The sequence below is a fragment of the Phyllobates terribilis genome, unplaced genomic scaffold, assembly GCF_046119375.1.
Source record: "Phyllobates terribilis strain yellow unplaced genomic scaffold, ASM4611937v1 Scaffold_2__4_contigs__length_985480577, whole genome shotgun sequence".
Taxonomy (NCBI): Eukaryota; Metazoa; Chordata; class Amphibia; order Anura; family Dendrobatidae; genus Phyllobates; species Phyllobates terribilis.
In genome coordinates, this window is record NW_027362762.1 from 157,291,350 (window position 1) to 157,319,157 (window position 27,808).

General features: G+C 46.6%; 1 protein-coding gene across 1 annotated transcript in view; it reads right to left on the minus strand.

Annotated features, from left to right (window-relative positions):
- The window catches only part of TESPA1 (thymocyte expressed, positive selection associated 1), a 130,961-nt gene that overhangs the window by 11,746 nt on the left and 91,407 nt on the right, over nt 1-27,808 (minus strand). The window contains exons 5-6 of the mRNA XM_073670058.1: nt 9,719-9,772; nt 2,839-2,875 (exon numbers count right to left, since the gene is read on the minus strand). Of these exons, the coding sequence (XP_073526159.1) occupies nt 2,839-2,875; nt 9,719-9,772 (91 nt within the window). The remainder of the gene's footprint in view (nt 1-2,838; nt 2,876-9,718; nt 9,773-27,808) is intronic.

A 27,808-nucleotide genomic window follows, 5' to 3' on the forward strand; every position in this document is an offset into this window, starting at 1 on the left:
CGGACACCATGTCGCGTTTGGAGAGCCCCTGATGTGCCTAAAAAGTGGAAACCCCCCACAAGTGACCCCATTTTGGAAACTATACCTCTCAAGGATTTTATCAAGGGGTATAGTGAACATTTTGAATCCAGAGGTATGACACAGAATTTGATAACATTAGGTCATCATATTGAATAAGTTGTCATTAGTCTTGAGCGCAATTGCTCGCTACTTTGGGAACATTGCTGCCCTTCTACCATGCGTTTTTAATGCGTTTCCGCAGCTTTTCCGCAGCTGCAGAAACGCTGCGGAAATGCATAAAAAACGCATCGTGTGCACACAGCCTAAGGCTATGTGCCCACGATGCAGAAATGCTCAGGATTATTTCCTGAGCGTTTCTGCATCTCCCTGGCAGAAAAAAACGCATGCGGATTGTACATGCGGATTGTACATGCGGATTGTACATTCGGATTGTACATGCGTTTTTCCTGCCAGGGATATGCGGATGTGAAGCATTCTTCACTTGCATTTCTGCATGCGGGTTGTCAAGCGCTTTCCAAGCGATTTTAGCATCACTTAGAAAGTGCTTGACAACTTGGTCACACTATATAAATCCATGCAAACGGCATGGATTTATATAGTGTGACCCCAAAGAATGGTTAAAAATACAAAAATAAATCTATACTTAACTTCCGATGGCCCCCGCAGTCTTGCTTCGCTCGGTCCCGGCTGCCGGCAGCGGTAGAGTGAAGGACCTGCCGACGTCAGCGTCGCGTGACCCATCACATGACTGACGTCAGCGCAGGTCCTTCATTCCATCGCAAAGTGCCGGGAAGCAAGGAGGAGCGCACCGCGGGCCGCCAGAAGGTAAATATACATTTATTTTTTATTTTATTCTTTTTTTACAGATTTTTTAATGGTACCTGGGTGTGGATGAGACTCTCCTCTCCTCTACACCCGGGTACCATCCGCACATTAGAACGCGCCAATTACGCAAGTACAGATGCAGTCTTGCGGAATTGGCGCGTTCTAATGCAAGTCAATGGCGGCAAAAACGCAGCACTTCCGCAAAATAATTGGTAGTGCTGCATTTTTTTTCGCAATGATAATCCGCAGCGGAAATTTCCGCAGCATGTGTACATCACATGCGGATTATCATTGGGGTACACGGCAGGCCTTCTACCATGAGTTTTTTAAGTGTTTCTGCAGCGTTTTTGCCGCTGCGGAAACACTTAAAAAACGCATCGTGGGCACACAGCCTAAAATTGTTTTAGGAAATAAGAAAGAAAAACTTCTCGAAAAACTCACGAAACATGCAAATTTCGAGAGGAGGTATCCGCTTTATAACCTCATTTTTTTAAACTCCTTAACCCCTTCAAGACTTACGACGTATAGGTACGTCATAGGTTGTGTCCCAGCATTTGATGGGAGCTTCGGCACTGAGCTCGCATCTTTTCCTGCTTTGATCAGCTGTCATGTGCCCCTAACATGTTAAATGCCGCTATCCATCTCTGACAGCGGCATTTAACTTGCGCAAAGCGGATGCTTGTCACAAACCATGATCGCCAGGCTTTGATGGTTTGGCATGACAGCCAGGGGTCTGCAGAAGACCCCCGTGCTTGTCATTGCAGATCTCCTATGAAGAGATAGATGATGATTTCTGCTACACATATCAGGGTTGAAGCCGGCAATGCAGGAGATGAAGAAATTACTTTCTCAGTCTCCTCTGCAGCTTTGCTGTGATTCTGTCATGCGAGAGAATCAGAGCACAGAGAACTGACACTCGGCTCACGCTCACAGCAGAGTTCGAGCCGAGTGTCACTAGAATATCACATCCGATGCTCTCACATCGGATACTATATGCTAATATGACCCCGGCCTAATTTAGATTTTTGCCCAGAAACAGGAAATTCTATTCATTTTTACAAAAAACATTTGAAATTGCATAAAAAGCCCATGACTATAAAGTGCTGAGTGGCATTTTCACAATGTGCAAGGTGTCTATTTTTATAAAATATTAGTACAGGGGTGTAATATGAGATGATAAATTATAACTCAGGTTTTATTGTATGTTAAAAGTGTGAAAGTGCCATGGCCACAAAAGGTTTAAGGCTGTCTATAAGCATTCAGTTATGGGTCAAAAATGACTATTTTGACAGATGCTGCCAATAGCTAATATGATAAAACTTATGTGTAGTCGGACTTTCAACTAGCATTCACAGTAACAGTTATCTAAAGGGGTTGTCCACCTTTGGACATCTTTTTTTTTTACTAAAATGCATTGATTACATTTTTTTTTTTTATAATTGGGTAGCATTAAAAATTGTATTTTATTGCAGGCCGCAGCATGAGTTAACTGAGAATCTGTTAGTGAGCTCAGTATGATGGTCTGACAGGGAGTTTGTAACTCTTTTATCTGTCTTTTTTTCTGAGCTCATCTCAGCTGATTTATGACCACAGATAATATCAAAGTTGAATGTGCAGGGAAACAAAATCTGTAAAAGCTGAACAGTGCACATTTATTAATGAAACCCAATTGTAAAAATATTTTTTAGACAAAAATACATGCTTTTAATTAACAAATTGTGGGTGGGGGGGTGTGGAAACCTGAATTAGCACTCTACTTTAATCATGACACCAAGATTGACAGTGGCATAAAAGGGGTTAAACACTCTGGTGATGTTAGCAGCAGGTGATGGCTGTATAACACAGCCCATACCCCCTATGTGTGAAGCAGATCAGCTCCTAAACCCACTCTACATACTCCCACCCAGTATGGACTACACATGAGCGACATGCATCTTAAAAAGTGTCAAGAACATAGACAATGTGGCATCATGTACATGGAGTGTTCATTACCTTATACTGTTCTTTTGGTGATTAGTTAAAAGAGTTGCTAAAACAGAAAAGATAAATCAGAAAATACATTTTATCTACTGAAGATTATAGAGGGCCTTTCATCGGTTTTAGTATAGTGGCTGCAAAGCTGAGTAAGAAGTAGTTATTATTTTTTAATTTCTAATCTCCATTGTGAAGATATGTGTTTAGGTTATAATGTTTGTTAAGTTCAACTGGACATTACCAGAGATTTGCCTCTGTGGGTGTTTACTTCTTCCCCTGAATAAGGTTGACCAATCATAAGCCGGCAGCAACATGAAGTTGACAAAAGAACGCATTCCTTTCTTTACTGATGTCTGCAGCTCTTGTGTAGAGGTACAGCAGAGCTGAGTTATGCAATATTACAAACACTTCCAGATCTCACCTCACTGTGCAGTCACCTTATACCCTACCTCACACCATGAGATGTACCATGAGATGCGATCTGGAATTTTTTCTAATCATACATAACTCAGTTCAGATGTACTCGTATCTCTACACAATAGCTGCAGAGTTATGTATCATCACAAACACTGCCAAATAAATTCCACAATGATTGATCACATATGGAACAACAAAACTGAAAGAAATTTTACTGTGCTTTACACTCCCTGATTTATGCAGTATAGTAATTAATAGGATATTTCCATAGCAATCATGGTACAATGATTGATCACATAAGGAACAGCAAAGTGCAAGGAATTTTACCGTGCTTTACACTCCCTGATCTATGCAGTATAGTAATTAATAGGATATTTCCATAGCAATCATGTAATATATACAATATTCACAGTACCTTATGAATCATGATGTTATCATAAAATATCAGAGTAACATAGTAACATAGTTTTTAAGGTTGAAGGAAGACTAAGTCCATCTAGTTCAACCCATAGCCTAACATGTTGATCCAGAGGAAGGCAAAAAAAAACATGTGGCAAACACTAAGCTCCACATTGGGGAAAAAATTCCTTCCCGACTCCATACGACAATCAGACTAGTTCCCTGGATCAACGCCCTATCAAGGAATCTAGTATATATAACCTGTAATATTATACTTTTCAAGAAAGGCATCCATGCCCTTCTTAAATTTTAATAGTGAATCACTCATTACAACATCCTGCGGCAGAGCGTTCCATAGTCTCACTGCTCTGACAGTAAAGAATCCCCGTCTGTGATTATGATTAAACCTTCTTTCCTCCAGACGTAGAAGATGCCCCCTAGTCCCCGTCTCTGGCCTCAGAGTAAAAAGATCAGTAGAAAGGTCTTTGTACTGTCCCCTCATATACTTGTACATAGTAATAAGATCACCCCTAAGCCTTCTTTTTTCCACAGTAAATAACCCCAAGTGTAATAACCTGTCTTGGTATTGCAGACCCCCCAGTCCTCTAATAACCTTGGTCGCTCTTCTCTGCACCCGCTCTAGTTCAGCTATGTCTTTCTTATACACCGGAGACCAGAACCGTACACAGTATTCTAAGTGTGGTTGCACTAATGACTTGTATAGAGGTAAAATGATGTTCTCCTCATGAGCATCTATGCCTCTTTTAATGCATCCCATTATTTTATTTGCCTTTGCAGCAGCTGCCTGACACTGGCCACTAAACGTGAGCTTGTCGTCCACCAATACACCCAGGTCTTTTTCAGTTACAGTTTTGCCCAGTGTTTTTCAATTAAGCATATAATTATACATTTTATTTCCTCTGCCCAAGTGCATTACCTTACATTTATCCCCATTAAAGCTCATTTGCCATTTATCAGCCCAAGCTTCTAGTTTACATAGATCCTCCTGTAATATAAAATTGTCCTCCTCTGTATTGATTACCCTGCAGAGTTTAGTGTCATCTGCAAATATTGAAATATTACTCTGTATGCCCCCTACAAGGTCATTAATAAATATGTTAAAAAGAAGGGGGCCCAATACTGACCCCTGTGGTACCCCACTGTTAACTGAGACCCAGTCTGAGTGTTTTCCATTAATAACCACCCTTTGTTTCCTATCACTGAGCCAATTCTTAACCCACATACATTTATTTTCCCCTATCCCCATTGTTCTCATTTTATGTATCAACCTTTTGTGTGGAACCGTATCAAAAGCTTTTGAAAAGTCCATATACACAACAGCCACTGCATTTCCTTGGTCCAGTCCAGAACTTACCTCCTCATAAAAACTGATCAGATTAGTTTGACAGGAACGGTCCCTCGTAAACCCATGTTGATATTGGGTCATGAGGTTATTCTTCTTCAGATACTCTATTATAGCATCTCTTAGGAAACCCTCCAGGATTTTACCCACAGTAGAGGTTAAGCTTACTGGCCTATAATTTCCAAGTTAAGTTTTTGTCCCCTTTTTGAATATTGGCACCACATTTGCTATACGCCAGTCGTGTGGTACAGACCCTGTTATTATGGAATCTTTAAAGATTAAAAATAATGGTCTATCTATGACGTTACTTAATTCCTGCAGTACTCGCGGGTGTATCCCATCCGGGCCCGGGGATTTGTCAACTTTAGTGATTTTTAGACGCCGTCGTACTTCCTGCTGGGTTAAGCAAGTGACATTTAATGGAGAATTTTTGTTATCACTAATCATGTTTTCTGTCATGCGATTTTCTTGTGTAAATACGGTTGAAAAAAAATCATTTAGCATATTGGCTTTTTTCTCATCCTCATCCACCATTTCACCCAGACTATTTTTAAGGGGGCCAACACTATCATTTTTTAGTTTTTTACTATTTATGTAGTTAAAGAATATTTTGGGGTTATTTTTACTTTGTCTGGCAATGATTCTCTCTGCCTCAATCTTTGCTGCCTTGATTTGTTTTTTACATAATTTATTTAATTTTCTATATTTATTTAATGCCTCATCACTACCTATTTGCTTTAGTTCTCTAAATGCTTTCTTTTTGTCACTTATTGCGCCCCTTACAGCTCTATTTAGCCATAGTGGTTTCCTCCTATTTCTAGCATGTTTATTCCCAAAGGGTATATATTGTGCACAAGTCCTATTCAGGATGTTAATAAATGTCTCCCATTTGCATTGTGTAGCTTTATGTCTCAGGATATAGTCCCAGTTTATTGCACTAAGATCATCTCTCAACCGTTGGAAATTTGCCTTCCTGAAGTTTAGTGTCCTTGTAACCCCTCTACTACACATCTTACTAAAGGTTACATGAAAACGTATTATTTTGTGATCACTATTACCCAAGTGACCCCCAACTCGTATATTTGATATGCGGTCTGGCCTATTGGTTAATATTAGGTCTAGCAGTGCCCCCCTACTTGTTGGGTCCTGAACCAGTTGTGAAAGGTAATTGTCTCTCATAGTTGTCAAAAACCTATTACCTTTGCTTGAACTACATGTTTCTGTCCCCCAATGTATTTCAGGGTAGTTGAAGTCCCCCATAATAATGACTTCTTGAGTCGCTACTTCATCTATTTGCTTTACGAGGATATTCTCCGCTACTTCCATTATTTTTGGAGACTTATAACAAACCCCTATCAGTAATTTATTATTTTTTCCCCCTCCCCTTATCTCCACCCACAGGGACTCTACATTTTCATTAGATTCACCTATATCCTCCCGCAAGACGGGTTTTAAGGATGATTTTACATATAAACACAACCCCCCCCCCCTCGCTTGTTTGTACGGTCATTTCTGAATAGACTATAGCCCTGTAAATTAACTGCCCAGTCATGGCCCTCATCCAGCCACGTCTCAGATATCCCTACCATGTCATAATTATTTTCCAACAAAATTAATTCTAATTCCTCCATTTTGTTTGTGAGGCTTCTAGCATTAGTGTACATGCATTTTATGTATCTCTCTGTACCTCTATTCCTTCTTACTTTATTGATTGTTCTAACCCCACCCCCAATTTCTTTATTTGTGCCCAGGTCACTATCTGCACTATCTTCCCCACCTATAAAATGAATACCCTCCCCCCAATCCCTAGTTTAAACACTCTTCCAACCTTCTAGCCATTTTCTCCCCCAGCACAGCTGCACCCTCCCTATTGAGGTGCAGCCGGTCCCTAGCGTAGAGTCTGTAGCGAACTGAGAAGTCGGCCCAGTTCTCCAGGAACCCAAATCCTTCCTTCCTACACCAGTTCTTGAGCCACTTATTTATCTCCCTAATCTCCCGTTGCCTCTCTGGCATGGCACGTGGTACCGGTAGTATTTCAGAGAATACCACCTTGGAGGTCCTTGCTTTCAGCTTGCAGCCTAATTCCCTGAAATCATCTTTAAGGACCTTCCACCTACCTCTAACTTTGTCATTTGTGCCAATGTGCACCATGACCGCTGGGTCCTCACCAGCCCCTCCCAGTAATCTGTCAACCCGATCAGCGATGTGCCGGACTCGAGCGCCAGGTAGGCAGCACACTGTTCGACGATCCCTGTCTTTGTGACAGATTGCCCTATCTGTTCCCCTAATAATTGAGTCCCCCACTACCAGCACCTGCCTGGCCTGCCCTGCTCTCCTATTTCCCCCCTTACAGGAGCTGACACTCCTCCGGCTTTCAGAGGACATGCCTTGCTGCAGCAGTGCTACCCCTGGACCGTCACTCCCCTCATCTGCCAACTTTGCAAACTTATTGGGGTGTGCCAGATCAGGACTAGCCTCCCTGACACTCTTCCCTCTACCCCCCTTCTAACTGTCACCCAACTAATGACCTCACTGTCCTGCAGCTCCCGACTACCACCCTCCCCCACATCTACCCCAGTGAGCTGCTGCTCAGTAAGCAGCAGACTCCTTTCCATATTGTCAATGGATCTCAGTGTTGCCAGCTGCTCATTTAGATCCAGTACCTGGGCTTCCAAACGCACAACGTGCACACATCTCGCGCAGCAGTAAGCAACCCCGACCGGCTGTTCAAGGAATGCATACATGTGGTAAGATGTACATTGGATAGCATTGTCAATAATAGAGCTCATTTCCTAATGGGGATTTCAATAGACAGAATGTTAAGTAAAAAGAAAAGTAAAGAATTAATAAAATACAGACAGCAATTCAGTCTAAAGTCCTCCCTTCCAAACTCCCTGAATCCAAAGTCACTGAAAAACAAGTCACACACTTACTTTCGTTCACACTTACCCTCCGGTCACACTCAGCTCGTTCACACTCGCAAACTAAGAGATTTAAAGAGTTTTTTTTTTTTTCCCTTTTCCAGCAATGCACCCTACAGCTCAATGCACTTCCAAATATCAATGCTCAACCGCCAGAAACAACTGAACCAGGGTACCTTTTATAGATCTAATGTCTATTTCTTAACATAACTCCCCACTATGTATGGGAACGGCCAGAAAAAAACATTATATATCAATAAGTTACCTGATATCATGATTGATAAGGTGCTGTGAATATTGTATAAATTACATGATTGCTATGGAAATATCTTATATCCTATTAATTACTATACTGCATCAATCAGGGAGTGTAAAGCACGGTAAAATTTCTTGCAGTTCCATATGTGATCAATCATTGTGGCATTTATGTGGGTAATCTGAATATAATTATTTCTAAACAAGATATTTTTTATATAATCCAGAATTTCATATGTATGAGAATATTAACTAATTAATTCCTGAGCTAGTCCCCACCTTTTTTTGTTTGGAGGCACCTTTTAGAATACATTACTGTTTTTCTAGTACTTTTAATATGTTATCAATAAAGAAATTGTTTTTAAATTATCAGTATATGACACTTCTTTGATCCTTATGTGACTAATTGTCATAGGATTAGTGATTTATATGACTGTGGAGTGTTGCCCTCTCTGCTGTTGAGAGATGCTACCTGGGTAGTATGTTCATCATATATTATGTATAATTAAAGAAAGATTAAACTTCACCAACCAATCTTCATTTTTGGAGATATTCTTAAGTAGGTGGTAACTACTAGATTTGTCAATCTTCCCAGTGAGACCCCCACTTATCACTAAAACACTTGTAACCCGAATTTAAATGGACCGGTGGTCATGCATGTGTGCTAATGTTCCATTATGTCCCTATTAGACTGGAAGAGATATTTAAACACAGATCTCAGCTTTCTCCAGCAGTCCTATAGAGAATGAATGCAGTGGTAGCACATATGCGATACCATCACCCAATCTTTACGGGTGACACAAGTCCTCTGGTCTGCCGATTGGCATCGCAGCAGTCAGACCCTCAATGATCTAGTAGCTATCATGTATCTTGTAGAGGGGGATAGCCTATTCTTATTGTAAGACCACATAATACCTTTTCATATGTTCCGGGAGGAATAAAATAGTAGTCTCATATGTTTCTTCCTAGTATTTTTGGAGAATGTGCCATTTAAGTGCCCCATGTAACTGGTTTGAGGACCCTAGTGACAGGAAACCTATTTAAGATTGATCTCAACCACACTCTAATGGGGGTCACAATCAGATCAGCAATGTGGCCTCATAGAAGGTGTAACGTGATGGGGCACGTGGGTGGTTAAGAGTGTAATAATGTTCGATAGCCCCTGAAAATGCTAAGGAGCACCCATTGCACTATGTACTGTATATTGCTACATTCAAAGGCCATAAACCAATGTAATATTGCCTGTTACTTCCGTCTTAATAATGTAAATTACAGTTGAAGTAATAAGGAGAGATCTATGATTGTTGACAGATTCCCTTTGATAGCAATGGAGTTGCATGACATTACAGTCTAAATTGCTTATCAGAAACAGCACCACTCTTGTACATGGTCTGTGTCGGGTATGTAACATTATATACTTAGTCAGGGGTTAGCTGAAATACCAGGGATTATCTATGAACCAGTATTTGTAGATTTCAGGAAAAAACAATAACTTCTTCTAATTGTTTATGTCCTGTTTAAAAGCAAACTTATTTGATCTTACCTTCAGCTCCAAGAGTAAAGTCATCATCCAAGCTGTTTCCTTTACTATATGGGGCTGAAAAAAAGAGTATGGTCAGTTATTATTACAATGTTTCATGTTATAGGTTCTGTCTCATTTACATTTTAGTTGTTCTTTTTTTTATCTGGATCATTGATGTCTGCACCAAAAGCCACTTCCTGGGCACATAGATATTAACTGAACATCAGATATACACACAGGACCATATCTAACATGTAAGATGAGATAATACTTGAAGGGAAATTTTGACATTAATGTAGGACTATATTTGTTGGGATCACATCATTTTACCAAAGAAAGTGTAGTCGATTAATGGGGCACAAGGATTTAAAATACTGTTACTATTTAAAAGTGTCCTGCTCTAATAAACTGTCGTTAGATATGTCCCTGATATACGTAGATACAAAGAAATAATGTTATATTACAAAGTAATATTGTACTAATACTAGTATTATCAATATTAGTGTAATATGTATTAGTATTAGTAATATGTTTGCATTTACAAAGAAGTCCCAGTCTTCAGCTTGTCCAACTCAAGTCTAGGCAACTCCAATTCTGGTTTGCACAAAACATAGAAGAGCATTTTATTTTGTTATCCCATGTCTGATTGGTTCATTTCGATAAGTAAGCCAGCCCTCTTTTCTCATGGTCCATTAAACTGTTAGACCCGTTCTGACCAGTGACATACATGTATGTCACATGCCGGATGCGGGTGTATAAAGCGGGTATCTACTCAGTTTTCGGTGTCCTTCGACGGCTCTTTGGTCTTCACCATAGTGTAGTTTGGAGTGTGACTGAGGTTGTGGACAGGTGTCTTTTATACTGCTAACAAGTTCAAACAGGTGCCAGTACTACAGGTAATGAGTGGAGGATAGAGGAGCCTCTTAAAGAAGAAGTTACAGGTCTGTGAGAGTCAGAAATCTTGCTTGTTTGTAATTGACCAAATACTTATTTTCCACCAAAATTAAAAAAAATTCTTTCCAAATCAGACAGTGTGATTTTCAGGATTTGTTTTCTCATTTTGTCTCTCATAGTTGAGGTCTACCTATGATGTCAATTACAGGCCTCTCTCATCTTTTTAAGCGGGAGAACTTGCACAATTGGTGGCTGACTAAATACTTTTTTTCCCCACTGTAAGTGAGATAATAATTACCCAGAAAAACAAGCCCTCAACAGAAAAAATTGACAAGTTGTTATCTCTAGAAATGTTTTCAGTTACAAGAAGCAGAAAGGATTTCCTGTTTTGTGTTATTTTTATCAGTTCCCATCAACCAAAGAGATTTTATTCAAGGACTAAGTGAGTCTGCAAACCATTAATTACATTCAGCAAAACGTGTAGTTTACCTACAAAATTTACCTACAAAATACAAACAGTAATCCAATTCTGAGATTGTATTATTGCAATAATAACACAGTTCCATGCAAAAGATGGAGGTTGTGCTGCAATTCCCTGCCCAGTGGTCAGAAGTATCGTTGTGCAGGGAAAACTGAGGGGACAGCAAAACAAAGCCAGAACTGCAGATGATGACTTTAAGTTTGCATGCAAGTTGCACAATAAAAATAAAATTGTAATTTAGTGGTCATCTGCAATTTAGGATCTGAAACACCCAATAGACACTCAAAGACAATTACTGACATGTCACAAATGAATCACAGTCAAAAGTAAATTGGATTGAAGTTTGCGACCAAAAATTCAAAAAATTGCGACTATTATGTATGTAATGGTTGCAATTAGTGATGAGTGAGAACTAAAAAGCTCGGGTACTTGTTGCTCGGGCTGAGCAAATTGGAATACTCGGGTGCTCGACCAATGTAAGTCTGTGGGAAACTCGAGCATTTTTCAGGTGGCTCCCCACGGCTGTCTGCAGAGGGCCTAAAAATTGCCCAAATCGATGGGAACAGTGCTCAAATTATATGGGAACAGCATGGGGAAGACCCCTGGAAGCATCTCTGACTCCCAGATCACTGCTGTCAACAATGTGGTCAGAGTATTACGCCACTTTTACGGACTCACAATAAAACATACAAAAACGAAACCAAAATGGATTTTCCTGGGCTGGGAAATATGTTAAGGAACATCCTTTCCAGGGTAATGACTTGTATATAAGGCAAAATAAATAACCAAAAACAAAAATACTCCTCCACACCTTAGGCTATGTTCACACATAGCGTTTTTGATGCGTTTTTGCACTTTTGCATTGCTTCAACCAAGACAAATGCATTCACCAGGAAATGTCATTTTAACATTTTACAACCTTATCTGGTTATGTGGTGTGTGACACATCATCAGACACATGCATAAAGTGCTGAGAAGACATGGGAACAGCATGGGGAAGACCTCTGGAAGCATCTCTGACTCCCAGGTCACTGCCTAAAAGTGTGCCCATCATAAGTGATCCTTGGCGCATGCGACGATGCCTCCCGCCATGCACCTGTCGTTGCAGACTTGAAACAATCACCGTCCACGTCCTTGTCCCACTGCAGCGTTCAGTTATCCCTACCCATTCCTTGGAATGCAAGCGCAAGTATAAGCCTGCCACCCACCCACAGGCTGCAATACTATACTGCCAAATTTTTGACAGCTGCTTGCACTTGAAATGTGGCCTTTTAGGCTCGTGGAGGCGGAAGCTTTTCATAACCTCATGCCAGCGGTGGCCGGGTGTCCATACTCGGTCCCCAGCCGCCACTATATTTCCCGGTATCGCCTCCGCCTTCCACAAGCACGGGTCCCACAACATTACCCGTGCCCTCCCCAGTGCACTTACTGGGAAGGACCGCCTAACCACAAACACGTGGACAGGTGAATGTGGCCAGGGATGGTACGGAGCCAGTCCACAGCTTTTTTTGCTGAGATTTCTATTTAGCTCGGTGAAAGGACTGGCATAGAGGGAAACAGTATCTACCCTGCGTGTCATTTCTCCCAGGAAGTCCTGTAATTGAGCTTGTTGCAGAAGCAATGGCAGCCCATCCAACATCAACTCGCACTTGTCGGTGGTGCTTTGACACACACACACATCTTTCTTTGCGCATTTAATTTCTTGAATACAGAGTTGGACAATGGCCTGATCTGTAATGCTGTTTAAGAAATAACATGCATAAGCATGGCCGATCCACATTAAAAAAGCAGTCATAGAGTGCCCGGGAACCTTCCCCCACACTTTTCTTAGCCAGGGCTGCTTTTCGGCAGCTTTGGATGGGCCCACCAGAGAACCGGAGGCTCCTCCGGCGGACCCTGGCTTCTCCTTCAGGAGAGTTCATAGTGCCGAGGTGAGGCCATGATGATGATAGAGGCCACCATCTGCTTAGTTTTCTGTTACTTGGAATGCAAGTGCAAGTATGCAGCCAGCCACCTACAGGCCACAACACTAAACAGCCAGATTTCTGGGCAGCTCTTTGCACTTGAAATATGGCCTTTTAAGCTCGTGGAGGTGGAAGCTTTTCACAACCTCATGCCGGTGGCGGCGGGGTGTCCGTACTCGGTCCCCAGCCGCCACTATATTTCCCGGTATCGCCTCCGCCTTCCACAAGCACGGGTTCCACAACATTACCCGTGCTCTCCCCAGTGCACTTACTGGGAAGGACCGCCTAACGACAAACACGTGGACAGGTGAATGTGGCCAGGGACGGTACGGAGCCAGTCCACAACATTTTTTGCTGAGAGTTGTATTTAGCTCGGTGAAAGAACTGGCATAGAGGGAAACCGTATCTACCCTGAATGTCATTTCTCCCAGGAAGTCCTCTAAAGCTGCTTGCACTTGAAATGAGGCCTGAACATTACTGCTGGTATTTTTCTGTGGGAATTTGCTTGCCTCCTACCAGCCTGGAATATTTCCAGCAAACTATGGTACGACACCATGGTATTAACACTGCCCCCAGTACCAGTAGTGAAGCCATCCACAATTTCCTTCTCAGGAATTTTATTTGGTAGACTGAGTGGCTGCCCAAATACATTTTCTCACAAAGCAGCTGACGACAGAGTGGCAGTAGGTGCAAGCTTCTCCAGCCTGTTAGATATTAGAGGGTGAATGGCAGCACATTGGATCAGTGGTTAGCACTGAAGCCTTGAAGCGCTGGGATCCTAGGTTCAAATCCCAGCAAGAACAACATCTGCAAGGACTTTGTATGTTCTCCCCGTGTTTGCGTGTTTCCTCCTCAGTAAAAATAGAGTGTCCGGAAACCTTCCCACACACTTTTCTTAGCCAGGACTGCTTCTCGGCAGGGTTGGATGGTCCCACCAGAGAATCCTCTGGTGTGCCTTGGCTTCTACCTTAGGAGAGTTCATAATAGCACTAACTTTGCAGCTGCTATGGGGCTCTTGAGTGGGTGAGAAAGGTTATCCCTCAGAATCAAATCCTCTGGTGGGCACAATGTTTTTCAATCTGAATCAGCTTCTCAGTGGGAGGTGTATTTCACCACAGCCATATTCTTTAGCTCGGTGAAAGGACTGGCATGGAGGGAAACCATATCTATCCCGGCTGTCATTTCTCCATCACCAGGTTCCGCCCATTGTCACACACGGCCATGCCTGGTTGTATGTTCAGCGGTGAGAGCCACAGATCAGGCTGCTGTGTTACAGCTTTCAACAAATCTGCAGCGCTGGGCAGTTTGTCAATTAAACATTAAGCATGTTATCTTCAGCACAGCCTGTTGCCGCTTGGCCAAGGCAATGCTGCAGTGCTGTCAGCTTGTGACTGATGTAGTCATTTCGGAGATGGAGGAGGAGGTGCATGAGCTGAACAATGTGATTACATTGAGGTTAAATTGGTGACGCTGTTTTTTATACTAAAGAAAGATCCTATTGTTTTGGGTTTTTTTTACGTAATTTTTTAAGACAAATGCATTCACCGGGAAATGTCATTTTAACATTTTACAACCTTATCTGGCAATGTGGTGTGTGACACATCATCAGACACATCCTGTTTTATTTATGATGGAGGGACTCTGAAAATCATAAAGCCTATTTTTAAAGGGCCATCAGATGGCCCTATACTATTACTTAAAAGGCCCATCAGATGGCCCTTACTATTCTTAAAAGGCCAGCAGTCGGCCCTCTCTATTGTTAGAAAGCCATCAGCCGGCTATGCTTTGTTGTTCCCATTATTAACAAGTGGGTCTCCTATACTGTTATTGCGTATCCAGTGACTGCAAGGGCTGCCAAAAATTTGGACGCAACCTAATACTCCTTTGAAGAGACATAGCGGAGGGTCTCCTATAGAGAGGCTGACAAAATTTGGGAAAAACCCCATTAAGAATTTAAAGACACACAGAGCAGGGCCACAGTAACAAGTATGGCATGTTCCCATTAGAAAAGAGAGGGTCTGCTATACAGTTATAGGGTATGCAGTGAGTCCAACGGCTGACCGATTTTAGGAAAAACCCACTAAGAATTTAAAGACACATGGAGCAGGGTCACAGTAACAAGGTACGACATGTTTCCATTAGAAAGGAGAGGGTCTGCTATACAGTTATAGGGTATGCAGTGAGTCCAACGGCTGACCGATTTTAGGAAAAACCCACTAAGAATTTAAAGACACATGGAGCAGGGTCACAGTAACAAGGTACGACATGTTTCCATTAGAAAGGAGAGGGTCTGCTATACAGTTATAGGGTATGCAGTAAGTCCAACGGCTGACCAAATTTAGGAAAAACCCCACTAAAAAATTAAAGACACATAGAGCAGGGCCACAGTAACAACAAATTCCCATTAGAAAGAAGAGGGTCTGCTATACAGTTATAGGGTATGCAGTGAGTCCAACGGCTGACCAATTTTAGGAAAAACCCCACTAAGAAATTAAAGACACATAGAGCAGGGCCACAGTAATGACAAATTCCCATTAGAAAGGAGAGAGTCTGCTATACAGTTATAGGGTATGCAGAGAGTCCAACTGCTGACCAATTTTAGGAAAAACCCCACTAAGAATTTAAAGACACATAGAGCAAGGCCACAGTAGCAAGGTACGACATGTTCCCATTAGAAAGGAGAGGGTCTGCTGACAAACATTTACCCCTGGGGGGTATGCATGAACATACTGTATAAAAAATTTTTTTATGGGCATCATAGACACCCTTTAAAAAAATTATGTGGGTGTTGCATCACGGACCTCAGTCACCCTGGTGATATGGTTATGGAGGTTGAGGAGAAGGAGGAGGACAAGAGCAAATAGCCAAAATCAGGAAGCATATACCAATGTGTGGGTGTGAAAAGGTGCATGGGAATATACCTCCCAAGAAAAGACACTGGATTTGAGTTTATGTTACGCTGCTATCATTCGGTGGTATTGATAAGTCTGGCCCAATCCAACCCTTGTTCATTTTTATAAGAGTCAGCCTGTCAGCATTTTCAGTTGACAGGCGGATGCGCTTATCTGTTATAATTCCACCAGCGTCACTAAAAACCCGCTCTGATAAAACGCTGGCGGCAGGGCAGGCCAGGACCTCCAAGGCATAGAGAGCCAGTTCATTCCGCGTATCCAGCTTGGATACCCAATAATTATAAGGCACAGCGGAATCACAGAGGATGTTGGTATGGTCGGCAAGGTACTCCCTCAGCATCTTCCCAAACTTTGCACTCCTTGTGAGAGTACCTCGCCGCTCAGGGCCTGTGCGATGGGAGGGTCTGAGAAAAGCAGCCCAGAACTTTGACAGTGTTCTCCTGCCTCTGCTGGATTGAAGTTGTGTCTCTCTCGCCTGTACTCCTTGGTTGTCCAATGAAGTGTGCCCTCTGCCGCCAGCGTTTTCAGATGGGAATTTCTTTAATAGTTCCGCAACAAGGGTCTTCTTGTACAGCTCCATTTTTGTAGACCTGTCCGCCTCAGGAATAAGAGATAGAAAGTTCTCCTTGTAGCATGGGTCTAGAAGTGTCACCAACCAGTAATGACTGTCACCCAAAATTTGAGAACGCGAGGGTCATGGGAAAGGCAGCGTAACATAAACTCAGCCATACGTGCCAGACTACTAACAGGCAAGACTTCCGTGTCCTCACCAAGAGGATGACTGACCATGCTCTCCTCCTCCTCCGCCTCCTCTCTGTCCTCTGGCCATCCACGCTGAACAGACGGTATGACAACTGTGCAGGTAGTACCGTCTATAGTGCATGAAACTAGCTCCTGTCCTTCCTCCTCCTCCTCCTCCTCTTCCTCATTGTCACCCAATCCACGTTGGGATGAGATGAGGCTTGGCAGTGTGAAATCACCCTGTATGGTTCCTTGCTCCATCTCACCATGCTCCGCCTGCAATGCATCCTCTTTGATTGTGAGCAGAGAGCGTTTTAGAAGACAGACAAGCGGGATGGTGACACTAATTATGGCGTCATCACCGCTCACCATCTTGGTGGAGTCCTCAAAGTTTTGGAGGATGGTACATATGTTTGATATCCATGTCCACTCTTGAGGTCTTATGTGTGGAGTCTGAACTGAATACCGATGGCCTTGTTGATGCTGGTACTGAACAACTGCCCTCTTCTGCTCACAAATCCTTCCCAACATCTGCAGTGTAGAGTTCCAACGTGTGGGGACATCACACACCAGTCTGTGAGCCGGAAGCTGCAAACGCTGCAGAAACACTGCAAGGACGGAAGCTGTAGCTGACTTTCTAAAATGGGCACAAAGGCATCGTACTTTAACAAGCAGATCCGGCAGCTCCGGATAGGATTTGAGAAACTGCTGAACTACGAGGTTAAGAACATGGGCCAGGCATGGTACGAGTGTGAGCTCGCCTCGCCTCAGAGCCGCCACCAGGTTCCGGTCATTGTCACATTCTACCATGCCTGGCTGTAGGTTCAGCGGTGTGAGCAACAGATCTGCCTGCTCTTTCAGAGCTGTCCACAACTCTTCAGCATTATGCGGTTTTTCACCTAAGCATATTAGCTTCAGCACAGCATGTTGCCACTTGGCCGAGGCAGTGCTGCAGTGCTTCCAGCTTGTGACTGATGTGGTCACTTCGGAGAAGAGGCTAAAGAGGAGGAGGAGGCTGAGGAGGATGAGGTGCAGGAGCTGTAGACCGTGGGAGCAACCCTGATTGACCAAGGGCCCGCAATCCTTGGCGTCTGGAGGATGTGTTCCGTCCCAAGGTCCGATTGGGTCCCGGCTTCCACTATGTTAACCCAGTGTGCCGTCAGTGAGATGTACCGTCCCTGCCCACAAGCACTTGTCCACGTGTCCGTGGTTAGGTGGACTTTACCGGTAACTGCGTTGTTGAGAGCATGGCTAATGTTTTGGAACACGTGCTTGTGTAATGCAGGGACGGCACACCGGGAGAAATAGTGGCGGCTGGGGACCGAGTACCGAGGGACGGCCGCCACCATCAGGTTGCGGAATGCTTCCGTCTCCACGAGCCTAAAAGGCAACATTTCGAGGGCAAGCAGTCGTGAAATGTGAGAATTTTGTAGTGTGGCCTGTGGGGCGTTGGCTGCATATTTGCGCTTGTGTTCCAAGGACTGGGGTATGGACAACTGAACACTGCGCTGGGACAAGGACATGGACATGCTTCCTGATGCTGCTACTTGAGAGTGTGCAACGACAGGTGAAGGGTAGGAGGCGTCTACGCATGCACCATGGACAGGGGATTGGATTGCATGCACAACAGCGGAAGAAGCAATGGTGCCACCCGAAGACACTGTTCCTGGACCCTGGGGTTCGGCCCACAAAGTCGGGTGCTTTGCTGCCATGTGCCTAATCATGCTGGTGGTGGCTAGGCTGGTCGTTTTGCCACCCCTGCTGATGCTGGCCTGGCAGGTGGTGCAAATGGCCTTTTTGGGGTTATCGGCAGAGTCTTTAAAAAACAACCAGACTCGGGAAGACCTAACAGTTGTACTGGCAACTTCCTTCGTGTTGGTGTTACAGGGAACGGTTGCCTGCCTTCTGTCTGCGGCCACCACACTGTTTCTTCCTGCCTGTTGGGGTGCTCTGCCTCCCTCCCCCTGTGTGCTGCTGTCCTCGCTCTGCATGTCTTCCTGCCAGGTTGGGTCAGTTGCTATACCATCCAACACCTCGTCTTCCTCTTCCGCACCCTGGTCCTCCTCCTGACTTTCTGGCAATTGTGTCTCATCATCGTCCACCTCTTGTGACACTTTCCCACCGTCGCCTTCGTGTGACTGTGGCTGCTCAAATATTTGGGCATCGCTACACGCGATCTCCTCTTGCCTCGCTTCAAGTGGACCGGGCGAGAGGCCCGAATCTATAAATGGAAAAGTGAACAGCTCTTCAGAGTGTCCAAGTGTGATCAGTTGTCTCTGGGTACTCGGCATGGTGGGAGGTCCAGACTGACGGCTACTGAGACTTGACCGTGTGGAAGACAGGGTGGTGGTGGTGGCTAAGTGACTGGAAGCATTATCTGCTATCCAACCAACAACATTTTGACACTGCTCTGGGTTCAATAGTGGTGTGCTGCGGTCCCCTAGAAATTGTGACAGAAAGGTCAGGCGAGGAGATGTGGGTGTTTGTTGTGGCACAATTTCGGCTTGCCCATGGCCTTGTCCTCGGCCTCTGCATGCACCATTACCATCACGTCCAGATCCCCGTCTCTTGCCACATGCCTTGCCCATTTTAAATGGAGGACAGTATCTTCCACGCTCACTACAAATGACTGAGTTTGGAGCGAACTTATATGTGATCCGTGTGATGGAGAAAACAGAGTTTTAAATACCTGGCCTGTAGGTAAGTGGTTTGAACAGCAAACTGCGGTGAATTGCTTCACTGACACACTAAAGGAAATTTTTAATGGAGGCCAGAAATGGCAGTATTTTCTGACAACATATATGTGATCCGTGTGACGTAGAAAACAAAGTTTTAAATAGCTGGATTTCTAGCGCTCTAATATGGAAAGTGTTGTGCTCACGCCCGGACTGACTGACGTGAGCAAGGTTAGTGGTCCCACTGGGCCACGAACCGAGGAGTGCCTGGAGGGGCGTGACTAGGGGCCTTGCCAGATCCGACCACGAACATACGGCGGCTTACACTCCGTGGTCTGAGGAGGGACGTGGGAGGTGGCCCAGGTGCTACTCCAGGTCAGACTCCAGTCATAGCTGTTGTCCCACACCAGGGAATGCAGGAATGGGCAGGCACGGCTGATATGCAGACAGGCGGGTACTGGCATGCACGGCTGGTATGCAGACAGGCGGGTACTGGCAGGCACGGCTGGTATGCAGACAGGCGGGTACTGGCAGGCACGGCTGGTATGCAGACAGGCAGATACTGGCAGGTAGGAACGCAGGCTGGATAGGGACCAGTACAGACTGGGATACAGGAACAGAGCCGCAGGTGCGGTGGACAAGCAGAGCAGAGCGAAACCGCAGAGCAGAAGGTGCAAGCAGACAGGACAGGGCTCTGTTCACATGGAACAGACTGGAAAACACAGGAAGATAGTTAGAACACAGGAGGTAGATACGGAGGCAGGGAGACGGGACAAGCAGAACCAGATACAGTACACACAAGGTACTTACAATGAAGTAGCGAGTGGACACAAAACTAACAAACAGAAGTACAGAGACAACGAGTTGGAGTTAGGTGCAGGTTCAGACACTGCAGGAAAAGGGTAGGTACGGACATAGAGACAAACAGGTAACAGGCTAGGACACAGTTCAGACAGGAACTGAACCCGGAACAAGATACAGGAACGAGCCTGGGTACTCAGCACCCAGGGTGGCAGAAACAGACTAGAAGTCAGAGATACAGGTAAAAGGCCTGTGTATACAGCCCCCAGGGTGGCGGAAACAGACAAGATACAGGACAGGACCTGGCAAATCAGTTGCACAGAACACACTGAAAGAAAGTGTTGCTCAGGCACCTTCTACTGGGTGGAGGGAGTTTAAGTATCCAGTGACTCACAGCAATAGGCTGGGGATGCATTAGGAGTGCGCACACTGTAACTTTAAGAATCAGGCAGTAACCGCGCCGCCGCCCTAAGCAATCAGACAAGAGACATGCACACAGCAAGTACTGGAGCAAAGTGTGCAGCCTGGACTGATAGGTAAGTTAGCGGTGGGAGATGGTAAGCCATGCCAGCACACCGCCGGGGATGTTACAGAAAGGGTCTGGCTGTATTCTGCAGTGCCAACAAGCAAATGGCGCAGAAAAAATGGTGTTCTCTGGATTGCTTTTTAAGCAAATAATGAGGATTAAGATCCAAAGAAAAGTATTCCTGGCCCTTGAGACCTGGGCCTTTGTATAGAAATATCTAACAGCAGCAGAAGGCAGAATTAGAATGGAGCCTCTTGTGCTATATGCACTGCAGTCTGCTATATACACTGCCTGCCTATAAACCCTGCCTGCCTGATATCTCTGCAGATGGATTAGTCCTCAGAAGGACTGTTTGTTAAGATGGATATGTGTAATGTACGGTTTTTCTCCCTACACTAACTAATACACAATCAAATCTCTCCCTGACGCAGCAGCACCTCTCCCTACACAAGCAAATGGCACAGAAAAACGCTGTCTGATCCGGAGTGACTGTGACGAGCATGGCGGCGCCAGGTCTGATATAGACCTGATGACCTGATGACACTGTGCGGCAGCCAATCACTGTAATGCTCACAACCAACATGGCAACGGCATTACAGTGCATGGCAGGCAGTTCCTGCATATTCATTGGCTCTCTAAATAGCGCCAAACATGCAGGGAGGGGACCCGAGTTCCCGCCCTAGCAACCCGGAAATTCTCTTCGAGCGCCGAGCATTTCGAGCAGTGAGATGCTCGGGCAAGCACCGAGCAATAGCGAGCATGCTCGCTCATCACTAGTTGCAATGTGATTTTTCAGACTTTGCATGATTAAAATCATCCTGTGCCATAGCCTTTGGCAGACATGTCAGTCCTATTGTGTACAGTATGTGTAAATGGCGTCTGCAATGCGTCCTACATATGAATGATGTGAGTGCAACTCCTAAGCGCATGTGGTGAGACTATGGCATATGTGTTTGTGTATGCAGTATGTGCGTGTACCAGTGGCATATCATGGTGGGGGCAGGTGAGTCATTGCCTCAGGTGTCAAAGTCTATGGGGGTGAAAAATTTCACCCCATGCTCCCTTCCACCACACCTCCGCCAATGTCAAGTGATTGGCGCCAGCACTCATTGCTGCAAATTGGAGCGGCACAGAGAGTGCCCAACCAGAACTTCTTATGTAGAGCGCAACAGGCGAGATAAGCAGCTACCAAGGTGACAGAAGATGAGCAGCTAATGAATGAAGACAATATTGCAAATGCCATGTGTGGCACCCCAGGGGTCTGGTTGCCACAGTAATAGAAATATTACGTCTGAGAGCAAGTGGGAGGTTTCTCTGGTCAGGAGCCCTAAGCAAGCAACACTTCCTACCCAGACCTGGGAGGGGAGGAATCTGCCCTATATAAACTGGGTCTGGGGCGGGATTAGAGTTCAGTCAGAGCCTGGAGACAGTTCCTGACACAGGGAGAGTTACAGCAGGAGCTCTGTAGGAGCAGGAGCCGAAGACCAGGGGCTGGAGCTGAGCAGAGCTCGCCCTGGCAGAAGAATCTAGGAACCGGACACAGGAGTCCGAGGCTGTGGGGACTGATAATCACCCAGCAGCAGAAACCAGCCGGCAGGGGATTCCAGGTCCTCTGGCCATAGAAGCCCGGAGGCTCAGTCACAAGGAAGGGACTAGCACCGCCATCCAGGAGCGGAGGCTAACAGAAGGCCCCAAGTCACCAGCCATACGGGTGAGCACCACACAGTATACTCAGGGACGTGGGCTACTTCTACCCGCTTACAGCAAGGTAGCCAGAAAGAGTGCAATTAGACGGGGAGGCCTACAACTCCACCTGGCCAGGGGAACTCCTGTTTGCTCGCAGACTGACCAGGCCCCTTATGTTAGCCAGTACTCCCGGGAGGGTCTGCCATAATATCACCAGTAAAGACCCTGAACTGCACTGCAAAGACTCTGAGTCGTTCCTGCTTCATTGCCGCACCAGCACTACTAGTGCTGGGACTCCCGTGCACTATCACCCTCACCATCAACTACACTGCCCTGGGGCTCCACTCTTCCCGTGGGGAGTCACACTACCTCAGCTGCACACACCATCAGCCCCAGCGGTCTGCCTTGCAGCGGCGGTCCGCGCTGACCGCAATCCACGGGTGGCGTAGTCGGACAATTAACCTAAAACCCCCACAAAATACCGCCATTGGCCTGACCACCCTGAGCCACGGGACCGGGTCACCGCCACGGATTCTACAACCCCCAGAGACTCGTCTCCGGGTATCCCACACACGTCCACACTAGGCCCAGGGGGCGAGTCAGCTTTGGCTTAGTCGGCAGGATTTCGTGCCCGCAACCACCGGGTACTGCGCGCCTTCAAAAGACTATCATACCTGCCGTGGTGAAGGTCCCCGCCATCCGGAGCCGTTTCCCGCCATCGGCAGTCGTTTTCCCCCCATCGGACGCCATCTTCGGGACGCCACGCGGGAAGAAGAGGGGCGTGGGCGCCGAAAGCGCGCGAGACCCGAAGCTCCGCCTCACGCATCGACGCTGCGCAAGGTCCTGGAAGGGAGACAGAGCGACGCTGACGTCACCAGAGCGCGACGCAAGGTCCTCCACCCTGACGATCGTCTGCTGAGCCGCGGCCTACGGAGAAGAAGCAACAGAAGGTAGGCCACACTTAACTAGGGGGGAGGAAGATGACGGATACGGAGGGACCCTCTACCACCAGCGCGGCCGCTGCCGCAGTAATGCTATTTACAATGCCCTATATCCCCGGAGCGGCCTGGCTGCCCCAGTCCTCAGGGGAGTCGCATACCCTAAGCGACTTCAAAGAGAGACTGTACAGCCTGTTTAAGGTGTACCCCCTGACAGAGGGACAAAAAGTGAGCATATTGGTAGGCCAGCTAACCGGGGCAGCCCAACGTGAAGTAAAGTCCTGGTCAGTCCAGGACAAGGAGACTGTAAAAGAGATCTTAACCCATCTGAGGGACACTTTTGATACCCGCACCTCAGCAGAGATCAAAATGAAATTTTATGGGTGCAAGCAGCGGGCCCAAGACAGTATAAGAGACTATGCTTTGAATTTGCAAGAGGCCCTGGGAGCCATTAAACAGGCAGACCCTGACAGTGTGCGGAATGCAGATGAACTGTTAACTGAGCAATTCATTGAGGGTCTGCTGTCCAACGCCCACCGAACCCAGTTACATGCAACGGCCTTGCAGAACCCTGGTTTAGACTTTGCAAAGTTCAAAGACAGGGCCATCCGGGTGCTCCGAGAACCGGCACCGGGTAGCGCTGTAACCCACCGGCGTCCTGCTATTACCTATCACCAGGAGGCGGCGCCCTTGTCTACAGAGTCTGTAGGAGCTGGTGCGCAGGCTTTGGATAACAACCCGGCTACAGACCTGCACCATCAGGTCCAAGAGTTAACCAAAAGCGTAGCCGCGCTAACCAGAACTGTGCAGTCTTTACAGGTTTCCCCTCCAGGGAAGATCCAGCTGGCATCCGGACCGGAGGACGACCCGTGGCGCCAACAGAGGAGGATCCCAACGTCCAGAGGAAGACCCAGCGACAGATACAACGAGGACGGACAACCCATCTGCCGCCGCTGCAATCAACCCGGACACATGGCAAGGTACTGTCATTTAAATGGGCACAACCTGGGGTAGAGGGCCAACCCCCAGGCATAAGATCATCAGGCCCATCGAACTGGCATGATAAATACGTAGGGGGACGTCCGGTCTTGCCTGTGGTACTGGATGGCATTCCTATGAGTGCCCTACTGGACACTGGGTCACAAGTGACTACCATCCCGTACGTGCTCTTTAAGCGGTACTGGAATGACTCGGACATAACCCGCTACCCAGATGACGACCTGAGTATAATCGCCAGCAATGGTCAGCCCGTGCCGCAGGTGGGGTTCAAAGAGGTGACCATTAAGGTCGGTAAGGTCGAACTGGTGGCACAAAGACTGATTATTGTGGACATTGACCGTCATGAGAGCCACCCTAGAATAACCTTGGGAACTAACGTGATTGAAAATTGTCTTGCAGAGGTGATTCTCATTTTACAGCAGGTTGCCAAGAACGCCAGTTCCAGCCAGCAGCGCGTGCTCCAAAAAGAGATCCGGGCACTGATGAAGTGGCAACAAGTGGAACTATCTGGTGGTGAGATAGGTAGTGTGAGAATGTGTGACCCGTTCCCTATTGCCATGCCCCCGAAAAGTGAGATGATGATCTGGTGCCGGGCAGCTATTGGTCTAAGAGGTAGAGACTACCAAGCAATGGTAGAACCCGTCTACTCAGACAGTAGGCCCACCATTTTGACAGCACGGGGGGCGGTCGATGTACGCCATGGGAGGATGCCTGTCCGCGTCATAAATATCGGGGAGAGAGAAGTATACCTGCCCTGGTATGCCATGCTAGCCAAATTTTTCACCATAAACCAAAATTCTGTAAGGGCCGTGGAACCCTTGCCTCCATCTCAACCAGAGGAAGGTAACGGCTCTAAGAAACAAATGGAGGACTGGTGTCAGCAACTGCATTTGGGTACTGACTCCACTCCCTCACACCAAAAACAGGGAGTCTACCGGGTGGTTCAGGAGTACGAAAGAGTCTTTAGTAAACACCCTCTAGACTTCGGGCGAGTAAAGGGGGTAGAACATCACATCCCCACAGGAGACCATCCGCCCATAAAGGAAAGATACCGACCTGTACCCCCTGCACACTATCAGCATGCAAAAGGGATGTTGCGGGACATGAAAGAGGCTGGGGTAATCAGGGACAGCTGTAGCCCCTGGGCAGCTCCACTAGTTCTAGTGAAAAAGAGGGACAACACAATGAGAATGTGTGTAGACTACAGAAAGGTCAACCGTATCACACACAAAGATGCGTACCCGTTACCTAGGATAGAAGAATCTTTAGCTGCATTAAAATCTGGTAACTTCTTCTCCACTTTGGATCTTACTAGCGGGTACTGGCAGGTTCCTGTAGCAGAGGCAGACAAGGAGAAGACTGCATTCACCACCCCGATGGGCCTCAGCGAATTCAACTGTATGCCGTTCGGGCTCTGCAACGCACCAGGAACCTTCCAACGGTTGATGGAATGCTGTCTGGGACACCGGAATTTCGAGACGGTCCTGTTATACCTGGACGATGTCATCGTTTATTCCAAAACCTACGAGGGCCATCTGAAACACCTGCCAGAAGTGTTTTATGCCCTGGCAAGCTACGGCCTAAAGGTGAAACCATCCAAGTGTCACCTGCTGAAACCAAAGGTGCAGTACCTGGGACACGTGGTGAGTGCTGACGGAGTGGCTCCCGACCCCGATAAGATCACCGTGGTTAAAGACTGGCCAAGACCCTCCAGCATAAAGGAAGTGCGTCAGTTTCTCGGGTTGGTAGGCTACTACCGAAGATTCTTTCCCGGTTTCACCAAAATGGCAGCTCCTATGCAGGACCTCCTGATAGGCCAATCCAGGAAGGCCAAAAATCAGAAGCTGCCCTTCAGAAGGGAAAAGCTGGAAGAGGAGTCCTTCTGCCAGCTGAAGATGGCCCTCACGGGGGATGAAATCCTGGCGTACCCTGACTACAGCCAGCCCTTTATCCTCCACACGGACGCGAGCAACATCGGGCTAGGAGCCGTACTGTCCCAGATCCAGCAGGGGAAAGAACGGGTAATCGCTTACGCCAGCCGAAAACTAAGGCCCACAGAGAGAAACCCTGAGAATTATAGCTCATTCAAGCTAGAGTTCCTGGCAGTGGTGTGGGCAGTGACCGAACGTTTCAAGCATTACCTTGCCTCTTCCAAGTTCACCGTGTACACGGATAACAACCCGTTGACACACCTGGACACTGCAAGACTTGGTGCCCTGGAGCAGAGATGTATGGCCCGCCTGTCCAACTATGAATTCACCATCAAATACCAGGCGGGACGCTCAAATGCCAACGCGGATGCCCTGTCCAGAATGCCAAACTTACCGGACGTAGGGGAAGATCCAGAAGAACTTGAAGAAGTCGAACTCCCTGCGTTCCACCGTCATGGGATTACCCTGTATTCCCACCGTGTAAGGGACAGGTGCTCTGCCACGTTCAATCCCTTACCTCACTACAGCTGGGCGGAGACGCAAGACAGTGATCCCGCAGTCCGTCTGGTGAAGGAAATGCTGACACAGGCTGATGCCCGTCTTGACCCAGACGCTCCGGAGGAGACCAAGCAAATGTGGAAGGAGAAAAGCAGGCTGTTTCTTTACAAGGAGAAGCTGTGCTGGAGAATGGTCAACTCTAGAACACATGAGCTGACCTGGCAGGTAGTGGTCCCAAGACGAGATGCGGCTATGGTTCAGGAGGCATACCACGACGGAGCAGGACACTTTGGATGGAAGAAGCTGGAGTTCCTGTTGCGTGGACGGTTCTACTGGGTAGGCATGAGAGGAGCCATCGAGAGGTGGTGCAGAGACTGTGGCCCGTTCAACCTAAGAAGAAAGGACCGTGCCAGCCAGAAGAGTCCCCTGCAGCCCATCATCACCAGGCAGCCACTGGAACTGGTAGCCCTGGACCATGTGAAACTGGCTCCAAGCAAATCTGGGTATGTCTACGCCCTTACCATCATAGATCACTACTCCCGGTTTCTGGTGGTGGTCCCTGTCAAGAACTTAACTGCTCAGAGAGCATCCAGAGCCTTCCAGCTGCACTTCTGCCATCCACACGGGTATCCGGAGCAAGTGCTGACGGACCAAGGACCAGCCTTCGAAGCGGAGGTCTTCCAAGAGTTCTGCAATCTGTATGGCTGCAGGAAGATAAGAACAACGCCCTATCACCCTCAGACCAACGGACTATGTGAGAAAATGAACCAGGTGGTGATGGACTTGCTGAAAACGTTGCCCCTAAAGGAACGCAGTCTGTGGCCTGAAAAACTGCCTGATTTGGTGGACTTGTACAATCACATCCCCGTAGGCTCCACCAACTGTACCCCGGCTTACCTAATGAGAGCAAGACCTGGTAAGCTGCCTATTGACCTGGATATGGGAGTCCTGACACCTGAGGACACCTCGCCAGAGGCAGACTGGGATACAGAACGGCAGCAGCAGTATCGGAAAGTACAGGAGAGCGTCGAGCGAAGTCTGTCTCAAGCAAGAGAAAGGCAAGAG